Genomic DNA, 24,089 nt, shown 5'->3' on the forward strand with positions numbered 1-24,089 from the left:
GTAGCTGAACTCCCTACAGAATAACTTGCAATGTAATATAATTCTATAATGGAGTAAGTTATAAACGTAGCTGAATGCTCTATTAGGGTGACTGTTCTATTAGAGTATCTCGATCTCGCATATGGTACACGTAGTTGGCTTTTAAATCATAACTCAGTGGCTTGTAATCCGATTCTTCTGTACTACTGCAAGAAATTTCTATAATTATTCCAGCTACACACCAATTTTCAGCTCATTGCTCTAAGCGATTTGTGTGGCAGACGTGAAAACTAATAGTTTTTTTTGTTTTTTTTATAATAAATGAATTAATTACAACATACACATGTGAGCTAAAACAATAATTATACTAATTATACAGTCAAGTTGGAAGGGAGATGCTGGGCATAGTGGGGAAGGAGGAATACAGGGTAAAGGGGGAACTGGTAGGTACTAGTGGATTAAATGAAGAGATGAATGGATGGTAATCATTGGGATAGTGTGTAGCATTAAAGTCAGAAGTCAGTTCGTCAACAGATGGATCTAGTCCGGAAAGTACTAAAGGTCTACTACTAACTATGGGCGGATGATAAAGGGGCAATTCTAACTGTGGGCAGTTTTTTTATTCATAAAAATCGATTGCATAATTGTGACACAGTTGGGTTTTGTGTCATATCTCGATGGCCTTTAACTGGATTCCTTTCAAACCACAAAAAGGCACTCCTACAATAGTTACTCCATCTACATAGCAATTTTCAGCTCATTCCTTCAAGCGGTTTACCCTGTGGGCATGACAGACCTTCGACCTTATTTTACGCAAATAATCGGTCACAACTGCGTGAATGTTCATCGGATTCCTACCAAGGTTGGTACTGAGATTCGCCTTAATGAGCCCTTTAAGTGTGCGAAATTTCATCCCAATTGGAGTACGAATTCGTGTTTTATGGTGGATTGTGCGAAGCGTGCGAATAGAAGTAGAAGAAAAAAACAAAAACAAAAAACCTAACTTTGGCCGCTCGTAACTCGGAAATGGCTGGAGCTATTTTCTTCACATTTGGAATGTGGACTCCCCTACCTAGCCAGCACTTCTGTAGCAACTTTGGTGTCAATCGGATAAGGAATCACGGAGCTACAAAGGTGTGAAAATCGTGTTTACTTTCTTCCTGTTAATATACTCACAGTGTGGCACGCCGGCTTCTTGGGCCGCACAACACACTACCGTGTGTCTTGATCATTCATTGTTAAATATACAAATATTTTTAATCAGACAAAAAGCTGTACAAAATGTTTCTCCCTTTGTTCCACAATTCCTGCAGAAAAGAAAAAAACAAATTAAAAGTAAGCACCAAAGCCAGTTAATGGGCAGCTTTGTGGCTTGCAATACAAAAGAAGTGATATCTAAACCAAAACAGCCAAACTGTAAAAAAAAGAGGGCAGCCCCAAGAAGGCCAGGATGAAAAAAGATGTGAAATCCGAGGTGGCGGCCAAGAAATGGCTGTGATAGTAGGTTAATGGCAAAAATTTTAATTACGACAATTCAGGTGAATTTGGTGCCGAATAGTGGAGGAGGCAACGCAAATTCACCTGAATTGTCGTAATTAAAATTTTTGCCATTACCCTACCATCACAGCCATTTCTTGGCCGCCACCTTGGATTTCACATCTTTTTTCATCCTGGCCTTTTTGGGGGCCACACTCTTTTTTTACAGCTTGGCTATTTTGGTTTAGATCACATTTATTCCCCAATTCAGTCATGATTATTGACTGAATTGAGGATTAAATGTCCACTAGTATACCTGCAGGTATAGACAACCTTCATTGTTTCAATAGCTATTCCCTTGCTTTCACTTTCTTTGATCCCTAATCCAACTTGAATCTCCTAATTTTTCCTTCTGCTTGTTCTATTGCAAGCATGCAAATTTCAAGTGTAAAGGTGACAAGTTGCAAAGTCATTTGGAATGAAGTAGTGATGATTTAAATTCCTGTTGTTCTGTTCAATGTACTACATATATTTAAACGAAACTAGTGGTACTTTTGTATGGAAATTCAGATAACAATTTAACTGTGCAACAAAATGAGCACACAGTAATTATATGATGTGGTAGAGATACTATACATATAGTAACAAACCTCTGACCATAAGATTACGAGATCGTCTCCTTATCACTGGATTTTTAGAAATAACTCCTCGTATTAGACATTGATATGTTTGTTCCGAGGATATCTCTGCTCTATCAATAGTTAATGTTGCCATTGTTCCCACTCTAACACTACCAATCTGCCAAACATACTGTATATTTCTAACAAAACCCTCAAACTCTGCATACGGTTCACAATCCAACACAACAGTATCTCCCTCATTAACCACCATAGGTTGAAGATCATCACTAGTGCCAGTATAACTGAATATTCTTACAACACCTGTACCTAATAAATGGGTTAATTGATGAGGATTAATACATTACAAACACCTTACCATCTTGAGCTTGAGTTGCACTTAATACCTAAATTAGGTGATAACATACATAATAGTAATACAATAATATTTGTAACACAACCATATTTATGACCAATCTATGCTATAAAATAATTTCTGAAAACAAATCATTGATGACACTTCAAACATCAAGTGTTCAGTCATGCTGGATTCCATGTATATAGTATATGTGACCAGATTATACAAAACCGATTCAAATCGCACATCAGGCAAAATCAAACTAATACCACCAGTGGATAGCTACACTATCGTACTACTAGTTTTGACACTCAGTACTACTCAAACTACTCGAAGCTGGTTTCAACAGGTGTCCTTTCTGGGGGGGGGGGGGGGGTGTAGAGCTTGAATGGTGGTTTTAGGCCTTGTGAAGGACCTGGCTTGGCAAGAATCAGTGGTTTACTGGTGGACAGCCTGACAATGTTGGCCAGACGTTTTTCTGTGGATTTTGCTACATATCAACCACTAAGGAGCCAGCACAGCCCTGTAATCTTGTCTCTGGACTCCAATCGTGGTCTGCCTCCATTTTGAGGTACTTGCTATCCCTGGAGAATTATGCTGGCTTGAATTCTTTAAAACCGTTTATCTTGAACTTCTAATGTGCAATTTTGGATCGTTTTTCCAAAATCCAGTCACATATAGATATAACTCTGCAAATTAATATCATAAATAATTACACCTCCGGACACTGAAGGTATACATTATCTATTATGATAATACTAATTGTATACAGAGCTCTGTTGAAATACTCTAATAGAACCTACACTTGTACTCAAAACACTCTAATAGAATGATCATTTCCAATTTTGGATAAATGAGGGTATGGATAAACGAGGGTCGGATACATGAGGGTCTACTGTATTTCAAATAATTTAGTGTGCCTTACTCAACTGTCACAAAATTGTGAACATTATATTGTTTTGGCTGTTCTAATTATCCAACAGTCAAGAACATGTATGGGCTTCAGTTATCCAAACAATTCACTTATCTGAACACTTTTATCATTGCCTGCTGTCGGGGTTCAGATATCCGAGGGTCCACTGTACTTTGTTTTTCCTTAAATACAATGAAATTTACAAATGCAATCAAAAAATCTTTCAAAATGTGCTTATTTTAAACACTTCTAATGGAGCCAATAGTTCACTGTTAAAAAGTGCAAGCACAACCCAACAAACTAATGTATTGTACATCTATGGCTTCATATATCTTGAAACTCCATGCTTCTTAACATTGCAAGCTAATGACCTGAATGGACACCTCAAATATGGCCATCTCTTGTTTGTCTATACAGATGCAAAGTTTCAGTATAAAATTTTTACTATTAAGTTCTTTATGGTTTCCATAATACAATTTCTGGTTTTACTTGTCAAGTTATTTGAGCATGACATGATTGGTAATTTTAATGGCACATATCTAATATGAAATAGTATGAATTAAGCAAATACTGTGCCAAGTTTGGTGCTTTTATAAAAAAGTGAACAATTTTTTCGCTTAGCTGCTCTACTACTATAGGAGTAGCATGCAATAAAATATTGGCAGCAATTCAAAATAAATTGAAAGGTATAAAGCAATGAGTCTGATTTGGAATCCTCTATAAGCACTGCTGTGTTGAAGTAGATATGATCTCTGTTTGCATAGATGCAAGCACCAAAGCCAGGCTGCTGCAGCTGGCTTTGTAGCTGGCTTTTATCTTTTCTGCAGGTAAACAGAACAACCAGATTTTAAGTGATATTTTTGTAGTAACATCAGGGGCGAATCTAGCCCAAGCATAATGCCCAAGCAAGCTAATTACCATACACCTAGTCCAGTGAACAAAATGTGTGGGTTCATACATGCATTCCTTAATTGTTGTTTTCAAGTGCATGGCATGGCTAGCTATATACAGTTATTAACTCTATCTGTACGCATATAAAATGGCTGATCAGTCTACAGTCTAGTCTCTAGCTACAATGCATGTATTGATTGATTGTGGGACGGCAGTATCACGTGCCACATATAAGGATGATTCAACTCATAATGAACAACACTACTGAACTGATTGATTTCTTGTTACTTGTGCGGATCACAAAATCATCATGACACAGGTTCATCTACTCAGTAGGGGCACCATTCCTTGTAACCAGCCACCAACTGCTGAGTGGTCCTACAGACAAAGTATTGTACTACAGCAGTTCTCTCACGTTGTTCCCTTGACATTCCTTTGTCGTAGCTGCATCACAATAAATTTGGGCACTGATTATTCAACATTACCAAGTAGCCAAACAGCTAGTCATATTGAGTATTTCCACTTCGCGCAGTCTGTATGTGTACAGGCAAACTCCAAACTATCATCACTTCAATGTGACAACAAATTGGCACCATTCATTTTGGGTGGGCACATCTCTATTTTTCAGATTTAAATGTAGAAACTCGTAATCTACGGGGTTATTCTTAGAAGTCTAAACGTGCAGCACTCATTTTCCATGCAAGAATTTGCTGCAAGTGTTCACTACAGTCAATGGTGCCGTAGTGGACAGAATTATAATTAATTGTAAATTTAGGCATGGCTGCAGTGCCAGAAGATTTCCTGATGCCCGGACAAGATGCCTGGGCAAATGCCCGGGTGTAGCTAAGCCACTGAGTGAATTAATTTGCATTGCTACATGCTCTATTATAGATATATGCATATCTCAAAACAGGTGTCTATATCTCATTGATATCACAAAGGTTTATACTTTACTGATATGCGCTAAATGCTCTATTACAGTACCTCAAGTGTGTGATTGTGCATATAATACGTTTAGCGTATAGCCTATTTTACTGATTATAAATGTTTTAATGCTTTTGTAGTACTCTAATAGAGCACACATTTTACACATGGAATGTCTAGAACAATCTAGAATTTTTACTGATAAATCTAGGGCTTTATTATTTGGATGTAGTAAACTAAAACTTTAATTAAATTAAGAAATTGACAGCTGTGGTGAAGTGGTAGAGGTATTGGACATGTAGGTGTGGACTGTGGAAGTCTCTGTCCCTGGACACAATATTCCCTGCACACTATTTTTACTCTTGGTGACTGTTCCATTAGAGTATCTTGATCATGCTTTTTCACATGTTTGGTTTTTGCTTTAAAACTTTGCATTATAATAGTTAATTCATGTACAAACCAATTTTCTTCATGTAGAGCAAATTGCTATTACACTTTTCAAAAATTGTGGTTGAATATGCCTAGCCATCACTGAGATATGTGTTTTATTCTTTTCGTATTGTTCTCTTAATCATCTTTCGTATATATTCTTCTTTCTTTTCACACACTTTAGAAAATAATAATTACTTGCATGTCCTTTAGCCAATTTATTTTAAGTTTGGGGAGCAGATAAGATTAAGACTAAGGAGGAGGTGCTCCATGCTGAGGGAGTTTCCACAGTAAAAATGCTATACAGTTGCAATCAAGTAACAGATGCACTGTTCCTATAACACTGGCTGTACCTGGCCACACAACACACTTTCATGTGTACATTTACAGGCTTTGTGAAAATGTCATGGGCAAAGTAGGCAATGATAGAGCTTGGTGTGGTGGAGGATGTTGTGTATAGCCATATAATAGATTGTGTGTATAAACACAAATATAAAGATTATGAATTTCAATTAGGGATTATAGAAAAAATCAGGGATTGAACTAAGGATTGGGATTAAATGTCCACTAGTATATCTGCAGGTGTATAATTATGTAGGCGACCGCCCTTGTTTTCCTAATAACACTTAAAATTCATAATTTTAATTTTTTATACTTGTTTATTTACATTTTTTGTGGGAGCATCCCAAATATATTATATCTAATCAAAAACAGCCAAGCTGTAAAAAAAGGTGCGGCCCCCATAAAGGCCATGGTGAAAAAAGATGTGAAATCCAAGGTGGCGGCCAAGAAATGGCTGTGATGGTAGGTTAATGGTTACATTTTAATAACAACAATTCAGGTGAATTTGGTGCCAAGACCAAGCGGCACAAAATTCACCTGAATTGCTGTTATTAAAATGTAACCATTAACCTACCATCACAGCCATTTCTTGGCCGCCACCTTGGATTTCACATCTTTTTTCACCATGGCCTTTATGGGGGCCGCACCTTTTTTTACAGCTTGGCTGTTTTTGATTAGATATCACTTTTTTTTGTATTTGTATACTGCAAAGCCGGCCTATGGCTGGATTTGGGGCTTTTTTAATCCATGTGTTTTTTTCTTTACTACAGGAAGAAGAAAAGAACTTAAAGAAGAATTTTAGTACTTCAATTATTTTTGATTTTATTAGTAATTATACAAATTATATACATATATTTATTACATGCTCATTATTCCCCACAGGATTTTTTTTGCAGCTGATCTCTCTACTGGGTGACTTGAAATGTAGCTGAACTATATACAGGATAGTTTCTTTGTAGCTGAACTCTCTACAAGGTAACCTCTTCTAGCTGGTCTCTCTACAGGATATTTTGTTTCTAGCTGAACTCTCTACAGGTGATTTGTTTGCAGCTAAACTCTCTACATGGTGGTGTCTTTATAGCCGAACTGTCTACATGATGGTTTCTTTGTAGCTGAACTCTCTATAAGGTGACTTCGTCTAGCTGAACTCTCTACAGGGTGATTTTTTTGTAGCTGAACTCTCTGCAGGGTGATTTGTTTGCAGCTGAACTCTCTACATGATGGTTTCTTTGTAGCTGAACTCTCTACAAGGTGACTTCGTTCAGCTGATCTCTCTACGGGGTGATTTGTTTCTAGCTGAACTCTCTACAGGTGAATTGTTTGCAGCTAAACTCTCTACATGGTGGTTTCTTTGTAGCCGAACTCTCTACAAGGTAACTTATTCTCTACAGGGTGATTTGTTGTAGTTGAATTCTCTACAAGGTGGTTTGTATGAGGCTGAACTCTCCACATGGCGGTTTCTTTGTAGCTGAACTCTCTACAGAGTGATTTATTTGCAGCTGAACTCTCTACATGATGGTTTCTTTGTAACTGAACACTCTACAAGGTGACTTCTTCTAGCTGATCTTTCTACAGGGTGAATTGTTGTAGCTGAACTATCTACAAGGTAACTTCTTCTAGCTGATCTCTATACAGGGTGATTTGTTTGTAGTTGAATTCTGTACAGGTGGTTTCTTTGTAGCTGAACTCTGTACATGATGGTTTCTTTGTAGCTAAACTCTTTACAAATTGACTTCTTCTAGCTGAACTCTCTACGGGGTAATTTCTTTGTAGCTGAACTCTCTATATGATGGTTTCTTTGTAACTGAACTCTGTACATGGTAACTTCTTCTAGCTGATCTTTTTACTGGGTGATTTGTTTGCAGCTGAACTCTCTACATGGTGATTTCTTTGTTGCTGAACTCTCTACAAGGTGAATTCTTCTACCTGATCTCTCTACAGGGTGATTTGTTTGTAACTGAACTCTGTACAAGTGCGTTTTTGTGGGTGATCTCACTGCAGGTTGATTTGTTTGTAGCTGAACTCACTAAAGGGTGATTCTGCTTGTAGCTGAACTCCTTGTATTGTATCTAGTTTCTAGCTGATCTCTCTACAGGGTGATTTGTTTGTAGCTGATCTCTCTACAAGTTGATTTGTGTGTAGCTGATCTCTCTGCAGGTTGATTAATTTGCAGCCGATCTCTCTACAAGGTAATTTGTTTGTAGCTGAACTGTCTATAAAGTGATTTATTTGTAGCTGATCTCTCTGCAGGTTGATTTGTTTTAGCTGAACTCTCTACAGGGTGATTTACTTGTAGCTGAACTCCTTACATTGTGACTAGTTTCTAGCTGATCTCTGTACAGGGTGATTTGTTTGTAGCTGATCTCTCTACAAGTTGATTTGTGTGTAGCTGATCTTTCTACTGGTTGATTTGTTTGTAGCCAATCTCTCTACAGGGTAATTTTTTTGTAGCTGAACTCTGTACAAGGTGCTTTTTTGTAGGTGATCTCACTGCAGGTTGATTTGTTTGTAGCTGAACTCCTTACATTGTGTCCAGTTTCTAGCTGATCTCTCTACAGAGTGATTTGTTTGTAGCTGAACTCTCTATAAGTGACCCAGTCTGCGAAAAGGGCTCTTATAGCCTTTCCAATTGCATATATATGGTAACCCATAACTTGACTGGTGAATATGGTACAAGCCTACAATTTGGTCACTCAACAACCCTAACCTGGCAGTAGCTGTGGGTGTAATTACATGGTGATAGCTTTAGTAGATTAGGAGTTATGATTAGCCAAACATGGATAATTGGAAAGGCTATAAGAGCCCTTTTCGCAGACCGGGTCACATTATTATTAAGGTGATTTATTTGTAGCTGAACTCCTTACATTGTGTGTAGTTTCTAGCTGATCTCTCTACAGGGTGATTTGTTTCTAAATGATCTCTCTACAAGTTGATTTGTGTGTAGTTGATCTCTCTGCAGGTTGATTTGTTTGTAGCCGATCTCTCTATAGGGTAATTTGTTTGTAGCTGAACTCTCTATAAGGTGATTTGTTTGTAGTTGATCTCTCTGCAGGTTGATTTGTTTTAGCTGAACTCTCTACAGGCTGATTTGTTTGTAGCCGATCTCTCTACAGGGTAATTTGTTTGTAGCTGAACTCTCTACAAGTTGATTTGTGTGTAGCTGATCTCTCTTCAGGTTGATTTGTTTGTAGCCGATCTCTCTACAGGGCAATTTGTTTGTAGCTGATCTCTCTACAGGGTGATTTTTTTTGTAGCTGACCTCTCTTCAGGGTGATTTGTTTCTAGCTGATCTCTCTACAGGGTGATTTTTTGTAGCTGACCTCTCTTCAGGGTGATTTGTTTCTAGCTGATTGCTCTACAGGTTGATTTGTTTGTAGATGAACTCTCTACAGGGTAATTTGCTTGTAGCTGAACTCCTTACTTTGTGTCTAGTTTGTAGCTGATCTCTCTACAGGGTGATTTGTTTGTAGCTGAACTCCTTACATTGTGTGTAGTTTGTAGCTGATCTCTCTACAGGGTGATTTGTTTGTAGTTGATCTCTGTAAAAGTTGATTTGTGTGTATATAGCTGATCTCTCTGCAGGTTGATTTGTTTGTAGCCGATCTCTCTACAGGTAATCTGTTTGTAGCTGAACTCTCTATAAGGTGATTTGTTTGTAGCTGATCTCTCTGCAGGTTGATTTGTTTTAGCTCAACTCTCTACAGGGTGATTGCTTGTAGCTGAACTCCTTACATTGTGTCTAGTTTCTAGCTGATGTCTCTACAGGGTGATTTTTTGTAGCTGAACTCTCTTCAGGGTGATTTGTTTCTCTCTACAGGTAGATTTGTGTTGATTTGTTCATTGCTGATCGCTCTAAAGGTAATTGATTTGTTGCAGTTGAACACCCTGCAAAGTGTTTTGTTTGTAACTGATCACTCTAAAGGGTAATTTGTTTGTAGCTGAACTCTCTCCACAGTGACTTGTGTGTAGCTGAATTCTGTGTAACTGAATTCTCTAGAGAGTGACTCAATTGTAGCTGAATTCTCTACACACTGCATGACTTGTTTATAGCTGAACTTTCTTCAGTGTGACTTGTAATGTTCTGAATCTCTATAGTGGTATATTTGCTTAACTCTCCACATGGTGACTGTCTTCTTGCTGAACTGTCTATAAGATTAACTGTTTGCAGCTGAACTCCCTACAGAATAACTTGTGATGTAATAAAATTCTATAATGGAGTAAATAAATTAGCCGAATGCTCTATTAGGGTGACTGTTCTATTAGAGTATCTCGATCTCGCATTTGCTACACGGAGTTGGCTTTCGAATCATAACTCAGTAGTTTGTAATCCGATTCTACTGTACTACTGCAAGGTCTTTCTATGAAGATTATTCCAGCTATACACCGATTTTCAGCTCATTGCTCTAAGCGATTTGCCTAGTAGGCGTGAAAACTAATACTTTTTTATCCATAAAAATCGATCGCGGAATTGGGACACAGGTTGGGTTTTGTGTCATATCTCCGTGGTCTTTATCTCGATTCCTTTCAAACCACCAAAAGGCACTCCTACGATGGTTAATCCATCTACATAGCAATTTTCAACTCATTCCATGAAGCGGTTTACCCTGTAGGCATGACAACAAATCGATCTTGTTTTACGCGAATAATCGGTCATAACTCCTGAACCATTCATCGGATTTGTACCAAATTTGATGCTAGAATTCGCCTTTGGACTCCCTTTCTGTGTGCCAAATTTCAAGGCGATCGGAGCACGCGTTTGCTTGTTATAGCAATTTTTGCAAGTGTGCGAAAAGACGAAGAAGAAAAAAACGAAGAAAAAAAAATGAAACTTTGGCAGCTCGTATCTCGGAAATGGCTGGAGCGATTTCCTTCAAATTTGGAATGTAGACTCCCTTGGCTGGCGGGCAACTGTGTATCAAATTTGGTTCCAATCAGATAAGTGATCACCGAGATACAAAGGTGTGAAAATGACGTTTTCGTTCTTCCTGTCAATATACTCACGGTGTGGCGCGCCGGCTTCTTGGGCCGCACGACACACTACCGTGTGTCTTGATAATATTATACTCATTTAAGCTCCACGCATTGTCTTTAAATTAAATAACTGTGGTAAAGTGTGCAGTGCAATAACTGTGACTATTGTATCCTGGATACACTCCCAGATGCTGCACAGATGGCATAAGGTGGATTTTTACCAAAAATTCCCCTAGCTACTGAAGTATCTTAGCACAACTTTCATCCCTCCCAACTTCCTCTGTTACTGTGCTGTAATCTTGGTAATCACATTTACTGTTTTTTAACTGATCAATTAGACATCACAATTTTTCAAAGCTTTAGCTAAATTTTAAAGCCACGTATACTCCTAGTTTATAGTTTTGACCACCTCTCATTGACTTTTAGGAGAACTCGGCTACTCAGCTCTTTCCCTTCCTATTTCATCTTCCATTGCCTAGCAGCTGTCTAGCCACAGTGAAAAAAATTCTAGCCTCCAATTTACCGTTCTATATCCATCTTAATAAATATCATCATTATATCAGGTGTCTTGTGTCTCCTTAAGAATGAAATAGTATTTGTCAACCTTCATGCTGTATACACTCAAGTAAATGCAACTTTATCTGTACAGCTTCCTGAAGTTTTTACACCTTTGCAAACTCTGATATGGCCTCACAAAGCCTGCATACCATGGAATACTAGTATCATACTAGGAACCTGGCTAGATAGTATAACTACAAGTACACAAAAAATTGGACTAGAGTAAGGACCATAGCACATCGATAAAAAGTACTGAAACAAGCTGGAGTAGTGCATGGTATTAAATCACAGTAAAACAATAAGAAGTGTTATATCCCTACTGTGCTCAAGATACCATAATGGAAATACACAGTAGGGATATAACACTTCATTGTGATTTAATATCACGTGATTTTATATCGTGCACTACTCAAGCTTGTTTCAGTACTTTTTATTGATGTGCTATGGTCCCTACTCTAGTTGAAAATTCCAAATTTTTTGTGTACTTGTTTGTTAACTTTTTTGTAAAATAATTATTATGGCTGGTGAACCCATGCATATTACATCAAAAGAAAGAAATGGCGCCGCATGCTCCAGCTGTAATATTATCATCTGAAAGGTGAAGTATTCATTATGCTTCGTTATCAGTTATGCTCAACCCCCTACACAGCAGTATAAATTAAGAACTGTTCGAAAAGCACCTCAGTAGCCACTATGAAAAAATATGGACAATTTCTGTTTTGAAGGGAAGCCATCACGCTCTTAGGTAAAACTAAACCCAAACAAGCCTTCAAATCGACCCGAAATGTTTTCAACAAGTTGCTATGAAATTTAAAAGATATATTAAACGGATTTTTTTAGTGACTGACTGAGTAACTGACTGAGTAACTGACTGACTGATGTCTTCAGATAAGCATAACATGGTAATGGCCACAGGCTTGATATTTTTCATAGTTCAACATTGCTTTAGCCAGACACATGCCTTTTGACATACCACAGTATGTACAATGCATTCTTCATGGACCGTTTTTGTGTCCCATTCATCTTTGCTGACAGCGAAAGGTGTCAATTTGGCGGTACCAATACTGCTTCATCATCATCAGGGATACGTGAGGCTGGTTTTTGGGTGATAGACCATACCCAAACCTTTGTGGTCCCTACTATACAGTACTATTGTACTGTATGATAGTGTGTCACTCAGCACATAACACATGATTTCTAGTTACTGGTCATATTCAGTTCTAGAGCATATACAGTGGTTAGGAAAACTATTTGGTGTGGTCAGCAGAACAGCAGCAGTAGGAATGCATCAACAACCACAATCACATGTTATCACTTATTAGTAGCTGTATTCATTACTGTGAGGGAACAGCTGTCCACCACATATTATCATACCAACTGAGTACAGCTCAGCATTACATCATTTAGGAGTGAGATTCCTCTTATGCTATATTAATCTCAATTTAGGACCTGGCCATTGTTACATTAAACATAGTGTCATTTGAAGTGGTTTACCCTGTTGTATAGTTTCAGTTCACATGTTTACATTCTAGTGATGCGTTTTTGTTTGGCACAACAATTTGATGTCACAAGTTTTCTACTACCATGATCACCTGATGGATAAATACAAATTGATAGAACAGATAGCTGTATAATAAGTGTACGTAGCAGCATCTGTTTAACACTATAGCACACACAGCAAACCATAGGCGATTCTAAGGGGGGGGCATGGCCCAAAAAATAACTTTTTTAAAATCTTGGAAGAAAGTTGCAGTATAGATTGACATCAGTATTTTTAGCGTTTTTCATGTTTTTACCATAAATTTTAGGCTGTTTTCAAGCATTCAAATGAAATTCTACTTTATAACAATAGTCATGCTGTTTCCTACTTACCCCTCCCCCCATAGGTCAGGTCTAGAATCGCCACTGCAGCAAACTGTAGACACATACTTCAGATATGAACAGGTGTATCAGGTCATGTGTCAACCATCACAGTTTTTTTCTTTCTGGCTACTTTCACAACTTGACGTGTCATGAACTACAATTTTAATCAATAATGAAATTCATTAACTATTGCTATAAGTACTGCATAACCAGGGTAACACCAGAGTTTGAGAAATGTTTATTAGCTATACAGCATGTCCGCATGAATTCAAATTATAAACCACATGCTAAGCCACTTCAAGCAATATGCCAAATTGAATGTATCTGCTTGTGTTGTCACGCGATGCACATTGTTGAATTTCCTGGTGTGGTAATAAATGGTTGAGTAAACACTCATTTGTGCCAACTGAGATAACGATGAGTATAACAATTGAATGAAAGGAATAGCAGTAGAATACAAAAGACAGCTGAGGGTGCCTGAAGGGACTATTGTTCTTTGAAACTCCATGAGCTAGCTATGATGATAAAACAATGTTCCGAAGCATCCTTGTACTTTCATCACACCAAGCGCTTCTGTATTTCTACCCTCCATTGTTTACAAAGGTCATGTGCAAAACATGCCAAACCAGTGGTTTTGTGCAATCTGTTTTTCAATTCAAATTGCCTTAATGTTGACATGACAATTATTATTTTTTGCCATGTGGACATGCCTTTAGAATATGTACTGGTTATACAGGACTCTTGTGATGCACTTTAAGCAACAATATTTAATTGCGTGAAGTATTAAATCCTACAATGGAGTCACATGCATGCACTAGATTGCATCACTATCTATTCAGATAACTATAGGACTCCCTACCCTGTAAAATAAGAGCTGGCAGAAATAATTATAGTGTCATAGGAATGTGCTGAAAACTACAATAAACGGTTAATAATGCATTCAAATAGCTTAATAGATCAGTCAAGCGCTTCATAAAAGTATCTTCCTAATAGTCTTACAGTGAAAAGAAACTGTTGTCTTTACTTGGGATTGAGTTCATTAAGGGGGAATAACCTACAAGAAGTTATAATATAATTTTCTTTTGCAATAGTCACAGTATTAATAGAGTGTCAATGAATTTTCAGTTCACTTCACAACAAGCAAATTATGTACATAATGACAAGATGCAGGGGGAGAGTTTATGTAAAAAAATTATTTGACTTGCTATTCTGGTTCATAGTAATAAAACAGTAGGGAGGTCACAGATATACTAGTGTACAATTAATTCAATCTATACCAATGACATCAATTGAATGTTTGTAGAGCTACACATTACAGTAGTTCTATTGTATTAAATAATAGTCAAAGAATAACCTACAAAAATCCAAGTTTGCCAGCATACTTTAGGAATTAATGCCAAATCGAAACCTCTGTAGTTTAATAGCTAGTGTATGTAACTCAGTAGCTATTAATTCTTACACAGAAAAAGCTTTTACCACTGACAAGATTTTACAATAACTTTTCTGTTGTGCTGCATAAGAATTAATGCTGACAAATTGTCACTGTTCTATATACTTTCCTCAGTAGCCCAGTATAGCTATAACTACAATTTGGAAAGCTATCAAGGTCTCAAAGACACAGTTATTGGCTCACAATATCTTTCTTCATCGTCTGAGGATTATAATTTACTAGTGTTTATACAGTTTCTACAGGTCCGTATAGCTATCATGCAATTCGAAGGTGGAATACACACGTACTAATTGCTTATATACTCACCAGTAGCAGCACAAGACACGCGATTAGTAGACGTTTCATGACTGACCAATCTTCAGCTCATTCCACTCTATGTAGATTAGAACGCCACAGCTGTTAACAGCATGCCAGCGAAATTGACCGCGTATATTGACCACGCCCACCCCTAACAAAAGAACGTGGTATGTGACAATCAATAAAGCAAAGTGTGTGGTGACGTCATGTTAACGATATTCACTGGAACAGCGGTAAGGAGTATTGATGTGGTCAGCGGAATAGGAATGCATCAACAACCGCGATCACACGTTATCACTTACTGGAATTAGCAGCTGTGAAGGAACTAGTTAGTCTAGTGGCGCCCATCTCCCGCTAATTTTGAGAATGGGGCGGCCGCCACTTAGCTAATACAAGTGATACTTTCTCTTATAGTGTGTATATACAATTTTATATATATATATAGTTACAGTCCTTGTTACAAAATAAACACTTAAACAGTGGGCAGAGAGGCAAGCTCTGCCCAGAAAACAATATACTGTAATTATCCTCCAATACTCAAAATATCAGAGCAGAAGGGTGGATTAAAATTTTAGTTTTAAGATAATCAACTCAGAATGTAGTTTCATTAGACTGTTACTAACTTAAAAAGTGCTGGATAACTCAGCAACCAGAAATACAAAACAATCTTTGATGAGGTAGAAAACAGCAATGCAGGTGGGGATGAAATACTAATAATTAAGTTTATGTAAATTGAAAATGTTCACCACCAGTCACAAGAACACAGAGAGACTTCACAGTAGACTAAGTGGTATCTATATCACAGCAAGATAAATAATGACCATACACTGCTTCAACTGTGTATGATACTGATTAGCCACATCTACAAAATATTAGTGGCTAAGGAATATGGTATAGCTACTATTTGTACTATAAAGCAGTTCTAGGATTCCTATGTTATTAACACAGGATTCATATAATTATCTCTGCATGTGCAAAGAAAACATATAGACAACATGTTGTGTTGTGAGTATACAAAATTTCTTGCCAATATTATCAGAACAAGTCTGGTACATCGGGGAAGTGTCCTTTACTCTTAGCCTCCCAGTAACCACCCTTGTATTTGTATGCCATTGTATTGGTGCAGGGATCAAATTGTTTATGAAACCAAAAAGGAGAATATGATGACTCTTCTTCTAATTGTTTGGCCTCTTCATGTTTTCCCTGAGCTGCAGCCTCAGCTGCTTTTGCTGCAGCTGCTTCCCGTTTACGTCTCTTTGCTCTTTGTTTCTCTTCCAGTCGTACCTGTAAAACCAGTTCATCTTGTTATAGTCACAATAGATCATACCTTCTCAATATTAGCAGTATCAAAGTCTCCACTCTCCATGATGCGTTGATCTGGCCTCAGACGACTATCTGTTGGACACACACCCTCTTCTGGTTCATTAAGGGAACAAGTGAACTCCGAGAAGCCATAGATGTGTTCATTTCCTGGCCTGCGTATGACAGCAACACATCGTAGGTAACTATAGCAACTGTTTGAAAAGCTAAATCTTTCACTTCAACATGCATGACTGCTAAGCAACAATACAAAAATAATGCCAGGTGACAGTTTTTTGTGTGCAGTAGTGAAGTACATCTGATGGTACATGTTTAGCCAATGGTAAACACCTTTGTTGATCAGTATGTTATTGACAGCCTAACTGTGTTTAAAACTGCTTTATTCAAATTTTCTTTCACACATCTGGAACGTTTACCAAATTCATCTTTTAGCACAAAGAAGATAACACAAGAGTATTTTTCATTGAGACCTGAAGTAATGCCAACAGATTCAAGGACAATTAATCATCAGTGCATCTATTCAAATAGGTGATACTAGAAAAATTTGTTCAAAGGTGTGCATGTACTAGGAAAAACTTACTATAATGATGATAAACAAACTAGGAGTTCTTACACAGACCTGGTACAATTTACTCATTATTACTACTATTTTAAACACTATGAGAATAATTGTGACGTCCAAAACAGTAAACATTGCATGGGATTCTCTTTAAAATATTACAATTTGATCATCCATATACTGGTCTCATTGCATCACATTTGCTGTGAGACTTTGAACCAGTTATAAATATACATAAAGTAACTACACTGAATTGTTCCTTTATTCGGCTAGGTCATCATGATGTAATTTTGTACTAATTCTCATATCATCACATCATTCACAAGATATTGTTTGTATAATTCTTACAAACTGATCAACACATGCTATCATGTAGTTATCATGCTTCATTAATTATCAATGATGATTATCATTACATTATCAGGAACTCATCAATAGCTACCACACCTGTTCTAGCTACTAATGATATAGATTGTAGTGGTGATATTAGACAATGTTGTGTAGGTGATTATACTATTTTGTTGACTTGTATGTACAATTACAGTTATCACACTACTAACAGGCAAAGTTAAGAACAATCAGGACATTGATTATATAACAGTATATTAATTTATACACTTCTGAAGTGTGTACACTACAGTGGATCTCTGTTATCCATACCCTATAGCCCAAATTAGCCCTGTGGCTTGTAGTCTACTGATCATAATGAAGTTTGGGTTAGATGAAAGCACAAGGAGGGAGACTAAAGGTTGCTGTGTACCCCTGTTCAGTTGTTTTTTTTCCACTAATAATTACCAGTTGGTTGATAAGTGATAATAACAAAGGGGGTGACCATAAATGCTCTGCCCTCTACCCACTAAACTGGAGTAGTTGGAAAAGGTGGATAGGGTTGGACACGGACATCTTCAAAAATACACTTTTATGTATTAGTTAAAGCATTGCCACGAGTGCTATATGAAAAAATATATAGCACGAAAAGAGTGGGCGAGAGACAAATATAGCATGAGGCGAAGATGAGTGCTCTCATCCACTTTTTTTCATGCTATACTTTTTCGTATAGCACGAGCAAGACAATGCTTTAACTGATGTAAAGAACTTCCAAGTTTTGAGCTGGAGCTTGAGTAAAACATGCATGAAACTATTTGAGACTAACCAACTTCAGTGAAACAATCAACTTCACCCTGGATACATAAGTACCTTGAAGAGCCTTTTCCTCCACCTCTCAGGTGCTTCCTTCTCCAGATAATCATCCTTGTCTTCTCAATTTTAGGGTCAGGTGCCGCATAACTAATCATCTTCTGCCCACACACAGTGCTATAACTACCTCGATAGAGCACTGTGGTGACCAATATAGCACTGTGGCTGTGTATATAGCACTGTGGTTGTGTATATAGCACTGTGGTCATGTAAATTGTTCTAGTACTATTTTTCACTTTGATCTTTCACTCCAAAGTCCTTTAAATTTATATAATAGTAGTTACAGTTCATTTTCATACTTAACATTGTTCTGTCCAGTAGTCATTATTTCTTCACACAGACATTGTCTTTACACACAACTCTTAAGCACAAGTGTAGAGGATTGACTAGCCCACTACTAGTATACACCATAAACTGTTGTACACATGCTCCGTTGCTCTAAAATGTACTCAAAAAGATTCAGCTGGCATGACCCTCAACTCACAGGCCAGGCCTCATCACTTAGGTATAAGCACCTGCGCTTTACTTGGAAGCCATTATCTCCTGGGTTTGGGTGACACTAAGCCAGGGCGTACCACCTGAATCACTACAATTATATAACTCTAAATTAGACTTCTAGAACATGTGTACAACACTACATGGTCTATAGTACTCTGGACAATTCTTCACACATGAACTTATAAATGAATATGGGCTGTGCAAAGACGATGTCTGGGTATGGAAGCTGTACAGAATAACGTAACTTGGGTATGAAAATTAACTTGTATAAAAACGCATTTTGAAAATGTCCGCATGTGACCATATTCACCTTTTCCAACTACTCACTAAACTGCATAGTTTCAACCGATAGCATTAACAACAGGTACTGTATTTAAGTCAGCATATTAGCATGCATTTCTAGTTATGAACAATTCAAGATACGGAGAGTAGTATCTACCAGACTGCCCAGATATTAGTACAGTGGTCGATGTGTTCAGACTACTAGACTCACCAGGTCAATCTGTATTCCTTTTGTCATTTGGTCAGGGAAAAGACCCAACTAAATAACAAAGAAAATGGGCCTGACAAGATTACCATACAAAATCGCTCTATTTCCAAAATCAGGGACACCATTCCATCATATCTTCCACTACAAAATGACAACATACTGTAGAGTCGGGTTGTTAAGCACATGCATCTGTTAAGTGCATATTATTTGAGATTTCTTGCTATGTGTAGCTATATTGTCGCATTTGCCCATGTGCACTTATCATCCATGGTTAATTACAAGAAATGTGTATGTGCTTAACAAGAAAAGCTGAGAGCACTGAAACATTAATGTCTCCTCAAGCGCTTACGTCTCCCTTGAGGTCTCTCTTTGCTATGTATACAGTAAATCAGCCATCTGGATAGTGATAATTTATCACGAAGGATTCACCCAGAATTGAAGTCAAATATTCTTACACACTGGCATGGTGACTATCAACTACTCTCACAACATGGTGATTCCGTGTTACACTCACCACAATTATTTATTAGGCGTATGCGTCTAACAGATAGTATAATTTTTACAAAAAGTTTTCTCCGAAAATTATAAGCGCATGTGTTTAACAACCCGACTTTACGGTAAATTGCACAGCTACTGGTAAAACTACTCTCATAAAGACACAACTGGTTACACTTATTTTTTATGGAGCTTCAAAAAATCAGTAGGTCCCAGCTGATCTGTTACAATTACACACATTCTACTTGTACCATCCTACACAGTTTCCTACAATGATTATTACAAGAGTTAATACTAGTACACAACATGGTACCATCACATTTCATGGTCTGTTAATGGTACAAACATTACACTTCACTACATTATTGTCACTGCTATGATCAGTATCCTAGCAACGTAATGTCATAGAGACATAAAATGGCACACAGCTAAAATGTAAGGTGGCAATGTAACTTAATAACATTCCTACCAACTACCTTTTCAGAAAATTGCTGAAAAACTCAGGACAGGAGCCCATGAGCCCCACTAGTCCCCTAGTGACATTTATGAGGCTCTCTTTTACTGATCACTGGAGGTGACATGGTTCACTGACCACACTTGGTTTAAATGCATGTATCTACTAACAGATCAGGTGGTGATGGGGTGCTCATATCTACCAGCTGAAGACATCAAGCAGTACGTGGAATAGGCTATAAGCTACTGCTATAAAATAGCAGCTACGTACATGACAAACCATGCGTTAATAACAGTGAAGCCAATAAGAAACAATATTCACCCAACCAAATCACTCACTTTCCGGGAACAGATTTCCACACAACTTTAGCTGGTCCAGTCTTCAAGTCCTTTTCACTCCCACCCAAAACCTCACTACACTCAATAAAGTCATCCCAGTAACCTTTTAGTACATATCGCTGCTTTCCGGTCTTGTCTGTCACCTTGCCAGTAACCTGTGTGGGGGGCAGGACTGGTCATGTGATCACAGTGATGACCTCACCCTTCTCATACGCTCCCGGGAGAAGTAACTGTATGGAATAAACTTGACAACACACTTGTCACCAGTCTTGTGGTTTGTCACATCCAGGTCACCTGACTGGATATAAACAATAGTTATGTAATACCCCTCAGGGGAATTGTGTATATCTCTGAATAGAAGCACAGGTGCATATCATCTGCCCTAAACACTTCATTTAAAAAGAACATTACTGTCAGAACTAGAAACTCTCCATAATTTAAGGCTGGGGGCATGGCTTCTATTAGAGGTCACACTAACACATGATGATCACCTGATCAATCCATAGTTTACCAATGATGATATTGTGTATATAAGTGAGCACTTTAGACCAGGTGTAGTGATTTCCTGTTTTGTGGAACACCAGGTGTGCAGTACCTGTATAGCAGTCATTTCAATAACTAGCCACTACAATGCCACTTACTCACCATATGGAATAATCTGAAGATATTTCCCTCTGAACTTGCTACCCATTGTGTAGTCTTGCCAGAAGGTCCAGTCTTTGTGTTCCACATGTTGAGCACATGCAGGAGGATGATGACTGACCTAATAGAGAGCAAATCATAATAAACCACATAACAACAGGGTTACCCATCTGCAAAGAAAATCCACCTCATTCTATTACCCATTTCTGTCATTCATATACTTACTGCCTGGTAGAGTTTTGTGGAATGGGGTGGGGTTGGGGGGTGAAACAGACTACTGACGAGTATATTTTCCATAATCAGTGTGTTAGCTTGTCTTCAAACATGTTGGTACAACAACAATTACCCCATGACTCCTGCACATGCTCTGCAGGACTTTGCTTCAATGCTAGTTACTGCACAGTGTGGTGAATGCTCTATTAGAGTATATGATCACAAAATAACTGATGTGAAGAGCCATAGTCCCTGAGGGATAAAAATACCCAGGTAGATTATTACTAGTTATTATGCTTTGGTTTCTGTGTTGCATCATTCCTACTCAACATTGAAGATGATGGCGTTTGGTGTCTAACTGTTTTGAAAAATGGTCAGCCTGGGACAATCAATGCCTTGTACCACTCAACTTTGCCATGTCAGTGAAGAGGCTGTACAGGCTCAAATATGTACAGTGTCTGCCTTCTGAATACTGAGCCACATGTTTTACTATAGTAGACTGGTACTACACGCTGCTTGATTTTAGTGGCATCAACAGGTATTGCATCAGTTTGATTCAGTCCAGTAACACAAAAGAGACTCAATCAGTTAATGGATTGCTTCAACCTGCTCGTGTAGAAAAAGTGAAAATGGGTGTCATAAAGCTAGCAACATTAAAATGCTACTTGTTATGACAACACAGCCTATTTTCTAGGGCAAGTTATTTATTATTATTGCTAACACCAGATGCAAGATTACAGAAATAGTGTGGTGATACTGAGGGTCAGATGGCAACATGTGCCGACTGCCAAAGTAAGACACCAATACCTCCTGCAGTTAACTCACCAGTATAGCCAGGTGATGAAGAACACTAGCTAGCTACTAGATTGGTTGTGCTCAGAGGAGGGCAGACACGTTGTAAGCTTTATGTAAAATTATTGCTTTTACTGGATAATCGAATTGGGTTTAGTGTAAGTTCTACAATGGTACATTTGCTTGTTTTTTTAAAAAACCTTTGGTTTATGACGATATTAACAATGTCATGTATATCGTGCACAATTGCCTCAGCCCTTCACATGGTAATACGAAGCAGCAATAAACAATGCATGGAAACTACTGTTGTAAGCTTAGTGTTCTTCAACATGTTATATACTAACCATTTGTATAATATATTTTAGCAGCGCTTAAAAATCGTGTCCACCCTCCTCTGGGTTGTGCTGTCATTTTGTTGACAATATTTCAGCAGTTAATTGTAGTGTGCATAGTGATAACTAATTAACTGGTGTGGTTAACCATGAGTCTTTTAGTAATAAGGAAGTTCTACTGGAGTCTCTTTGTGAATAAGAAATAAAGTATTGCTAACAATATACCATTTTCTAACAACTAGTGACCTAACAACACTAAAACCAGCAGATAATATTGTTTTTCTCTCACCACATATTTTTGTTAATAAGCTAATCAAAACAGTAAACATACAAGGAAGAAGTTAATTAAGTTACAATAACCAATAAAAGATCAAACGATGAACTGCACAAAAGACTTTACCCTTAAAGTGTACACTACTAATCCACCTGTCTCTGATTATCAAGGTGTCCTGATTTTTCAAATATGTAACTACCATGGGACCTAAACTGGGAAGTCCTCTAGTTCCACATAACAGGGTCCATTGTATGACACGTGTACACAGAGTTTCACCATGGCAACATGGCCCAACCTTACCCTATTTTGCCAATGTATCCATATTTAACAAATTTGGGTATTTCCAAGTTGGTTGGTTTAGACAAGTTACTGTATAACAAAACATCTCACTTTTACAAGTAAGCACATTCTTTACCTGTTCACAGAAACTCCTCCATCCCATTTCACTTCTTCTGTCACACTCATAAGTCTCACCTAACAGAGGATTAAATGGCTTCCCAGTCCGATACACAGTGCTGGCATAAGAGGAGCTGGCAAATGCTGCAACATAACAAATCTGTTCCCACGGGTCCTTGGCCTTTACTGCTTGTTCTAGTACACTATGATAAATGAGGTCCTCGTTAATCCGTTGTAGAAATGACAGGGGCTCATTGAAATTGACCTGAGAGGACAGATACACAGTTGTTATAGCAACAAGGTTAGCCAATGAAATAATCTATACGAACAGGCTTGAGGGTTAATTATAAACACAAAGATGTTTAAAATAAACAACACACTTACTGGTAAAGGTATTTTAGAAAGATCCTTTCCAATACTATTCTTCATGATACTCCAAAGGTTGAGCTTGTGGCTTGGCCGGGGAGCAATTATTACCCGACGATTAGCAATGGATGGCTTACAAGGTGCCAAAAAGCCATCAGCAGCAGCCTGAGGGCTCTACAAGCAACATATGTCAACAGCATTGCTATGGATACTGATGAACTTACATTAACATGTCTGTCAATTTGTTCAGGACCCGGCAAATGATCTTCTTTTCCTTCAGCTGTTGTGGAAGAATCGGTTGGTTTAGGTGATGGCGGTGAAATACTGCTCATGGATGAGCTAGCCATAGAGTCCTCATCTTTGGGTTGCAATAGTTTAGGTGTATCTGCTGGTGACGGACGTACAGACTGATCTAGAGCATCAAAGAACTCAGAATCTTCATCTTCTTCAATAACAGTAGCAGTGGTAGATATCAGACCACCGTCAGTTGAGTCTAATACACCCACCATTGAAGAAGATGCTATACTTTCAGAGTCTGATTCTAGAGGGAGTTTCTTCACAATTCCCTCTGAACCTACCCTGCTTAGCAACAATGGTTTCCCTGGTAACGGTTGGTTAATAGAAGTCATTTCAGTCATTAACTGTGCTCCTGCTT

The 24,089-nt window shown here is 37.9% G+C and overlaps 2 protein-coding genes across 2 annotated transcripts in view; both read right to left on the reverse strand.

The window, feature by feature from the left end:
* LOC136245214 (hemicentin-1-like) overlaps window positions 1-15,206 on the reverse strand; it is a 44,904-nt gene extending 29,698 nt beyond the window's left edge. The window contains exons 1-3 of the mRNA XM_066036711.1: window positions 15,078-15,206; window positions 2,452-2,479; window positions 2,106-2,402 (exon numbers count right to left, since the gene is read on the reverse strand). Of these exons, the coding sequence (XP_065892783.1) occupies window positions 2,106-2,402; window positions 2,452-2,479; window positions 15,078-15,116 (364 nt within the window). The 5' untranslated portion in view covers window positions 15,117-15,206. The remainder of the gene's footprint in view (window positions 1-2,105; window positions 2,403-2,451; window positions 2,480-15,077) is intronic.
* A 782-nt stretch (window positions 15,207-15,988) lies between these two features.
* Window positions 15,989-24,089, reverse strand: part of LOC136246102 (oxysterol-binding protein 1-like) — a 14,098-nt gene continuing 5,997 nt past the window's right edge. Inside the window, exons 4-12 of the mRNA XM_066037560.1 lie at window positions 23,659-24,089; window positions 23,453-23,608; window positions 23,088-23,333; window positions 21,065-21,182; window positions 20,911-21,014; window positions 20,622-20,717; window positions 20,420-20,574; window positions 16,396-16,543; window positions 15,989-16,352 (exon numbers count right to left, since the gene is read on the reverse strand). The exon at window positions 23,659-24,089 is cut by the window's right edge and continues 184 nt beyond it. Of these exons, the coding sequence (XP_065893632.1) occupies window positions 16,104-16,352; window positions 16,396-16,543; window positions 20,420-20,574; window positions 20,622-20,717; window positions 20,911-21,014; window positions 21,065-21,182; window positions 23,088-23,333; window positions 23,453-23,608; window positions 23,659-24,089 (1,703 nt within the window). The 3' untranslated portion in view covers window positions 15,989-16,103. The remainder of the gene's footprint in view (window positions 16,353-16,395; window positions 16,544-20,419; window positions 20,575-20,621; window positions 20,718-20,910; window positions 21,015-21,064; window positions 21,183-23,087; window positions 23,334-23,452; window positions 23,609-23,658) is intronic.

Source organism: Dysidea avara, chromosome 15 (assembly GCF_963678975.1).
Source record: "Dysidea avara chromosome 15, odDysAvar1.4, whole genome shotgun sequence".
NCBI lineage: Eukaryota > Metazoa > Porifera > Demospongiae > Dictyoceratida > Dysideidae > Dysidea > Dysidea avara.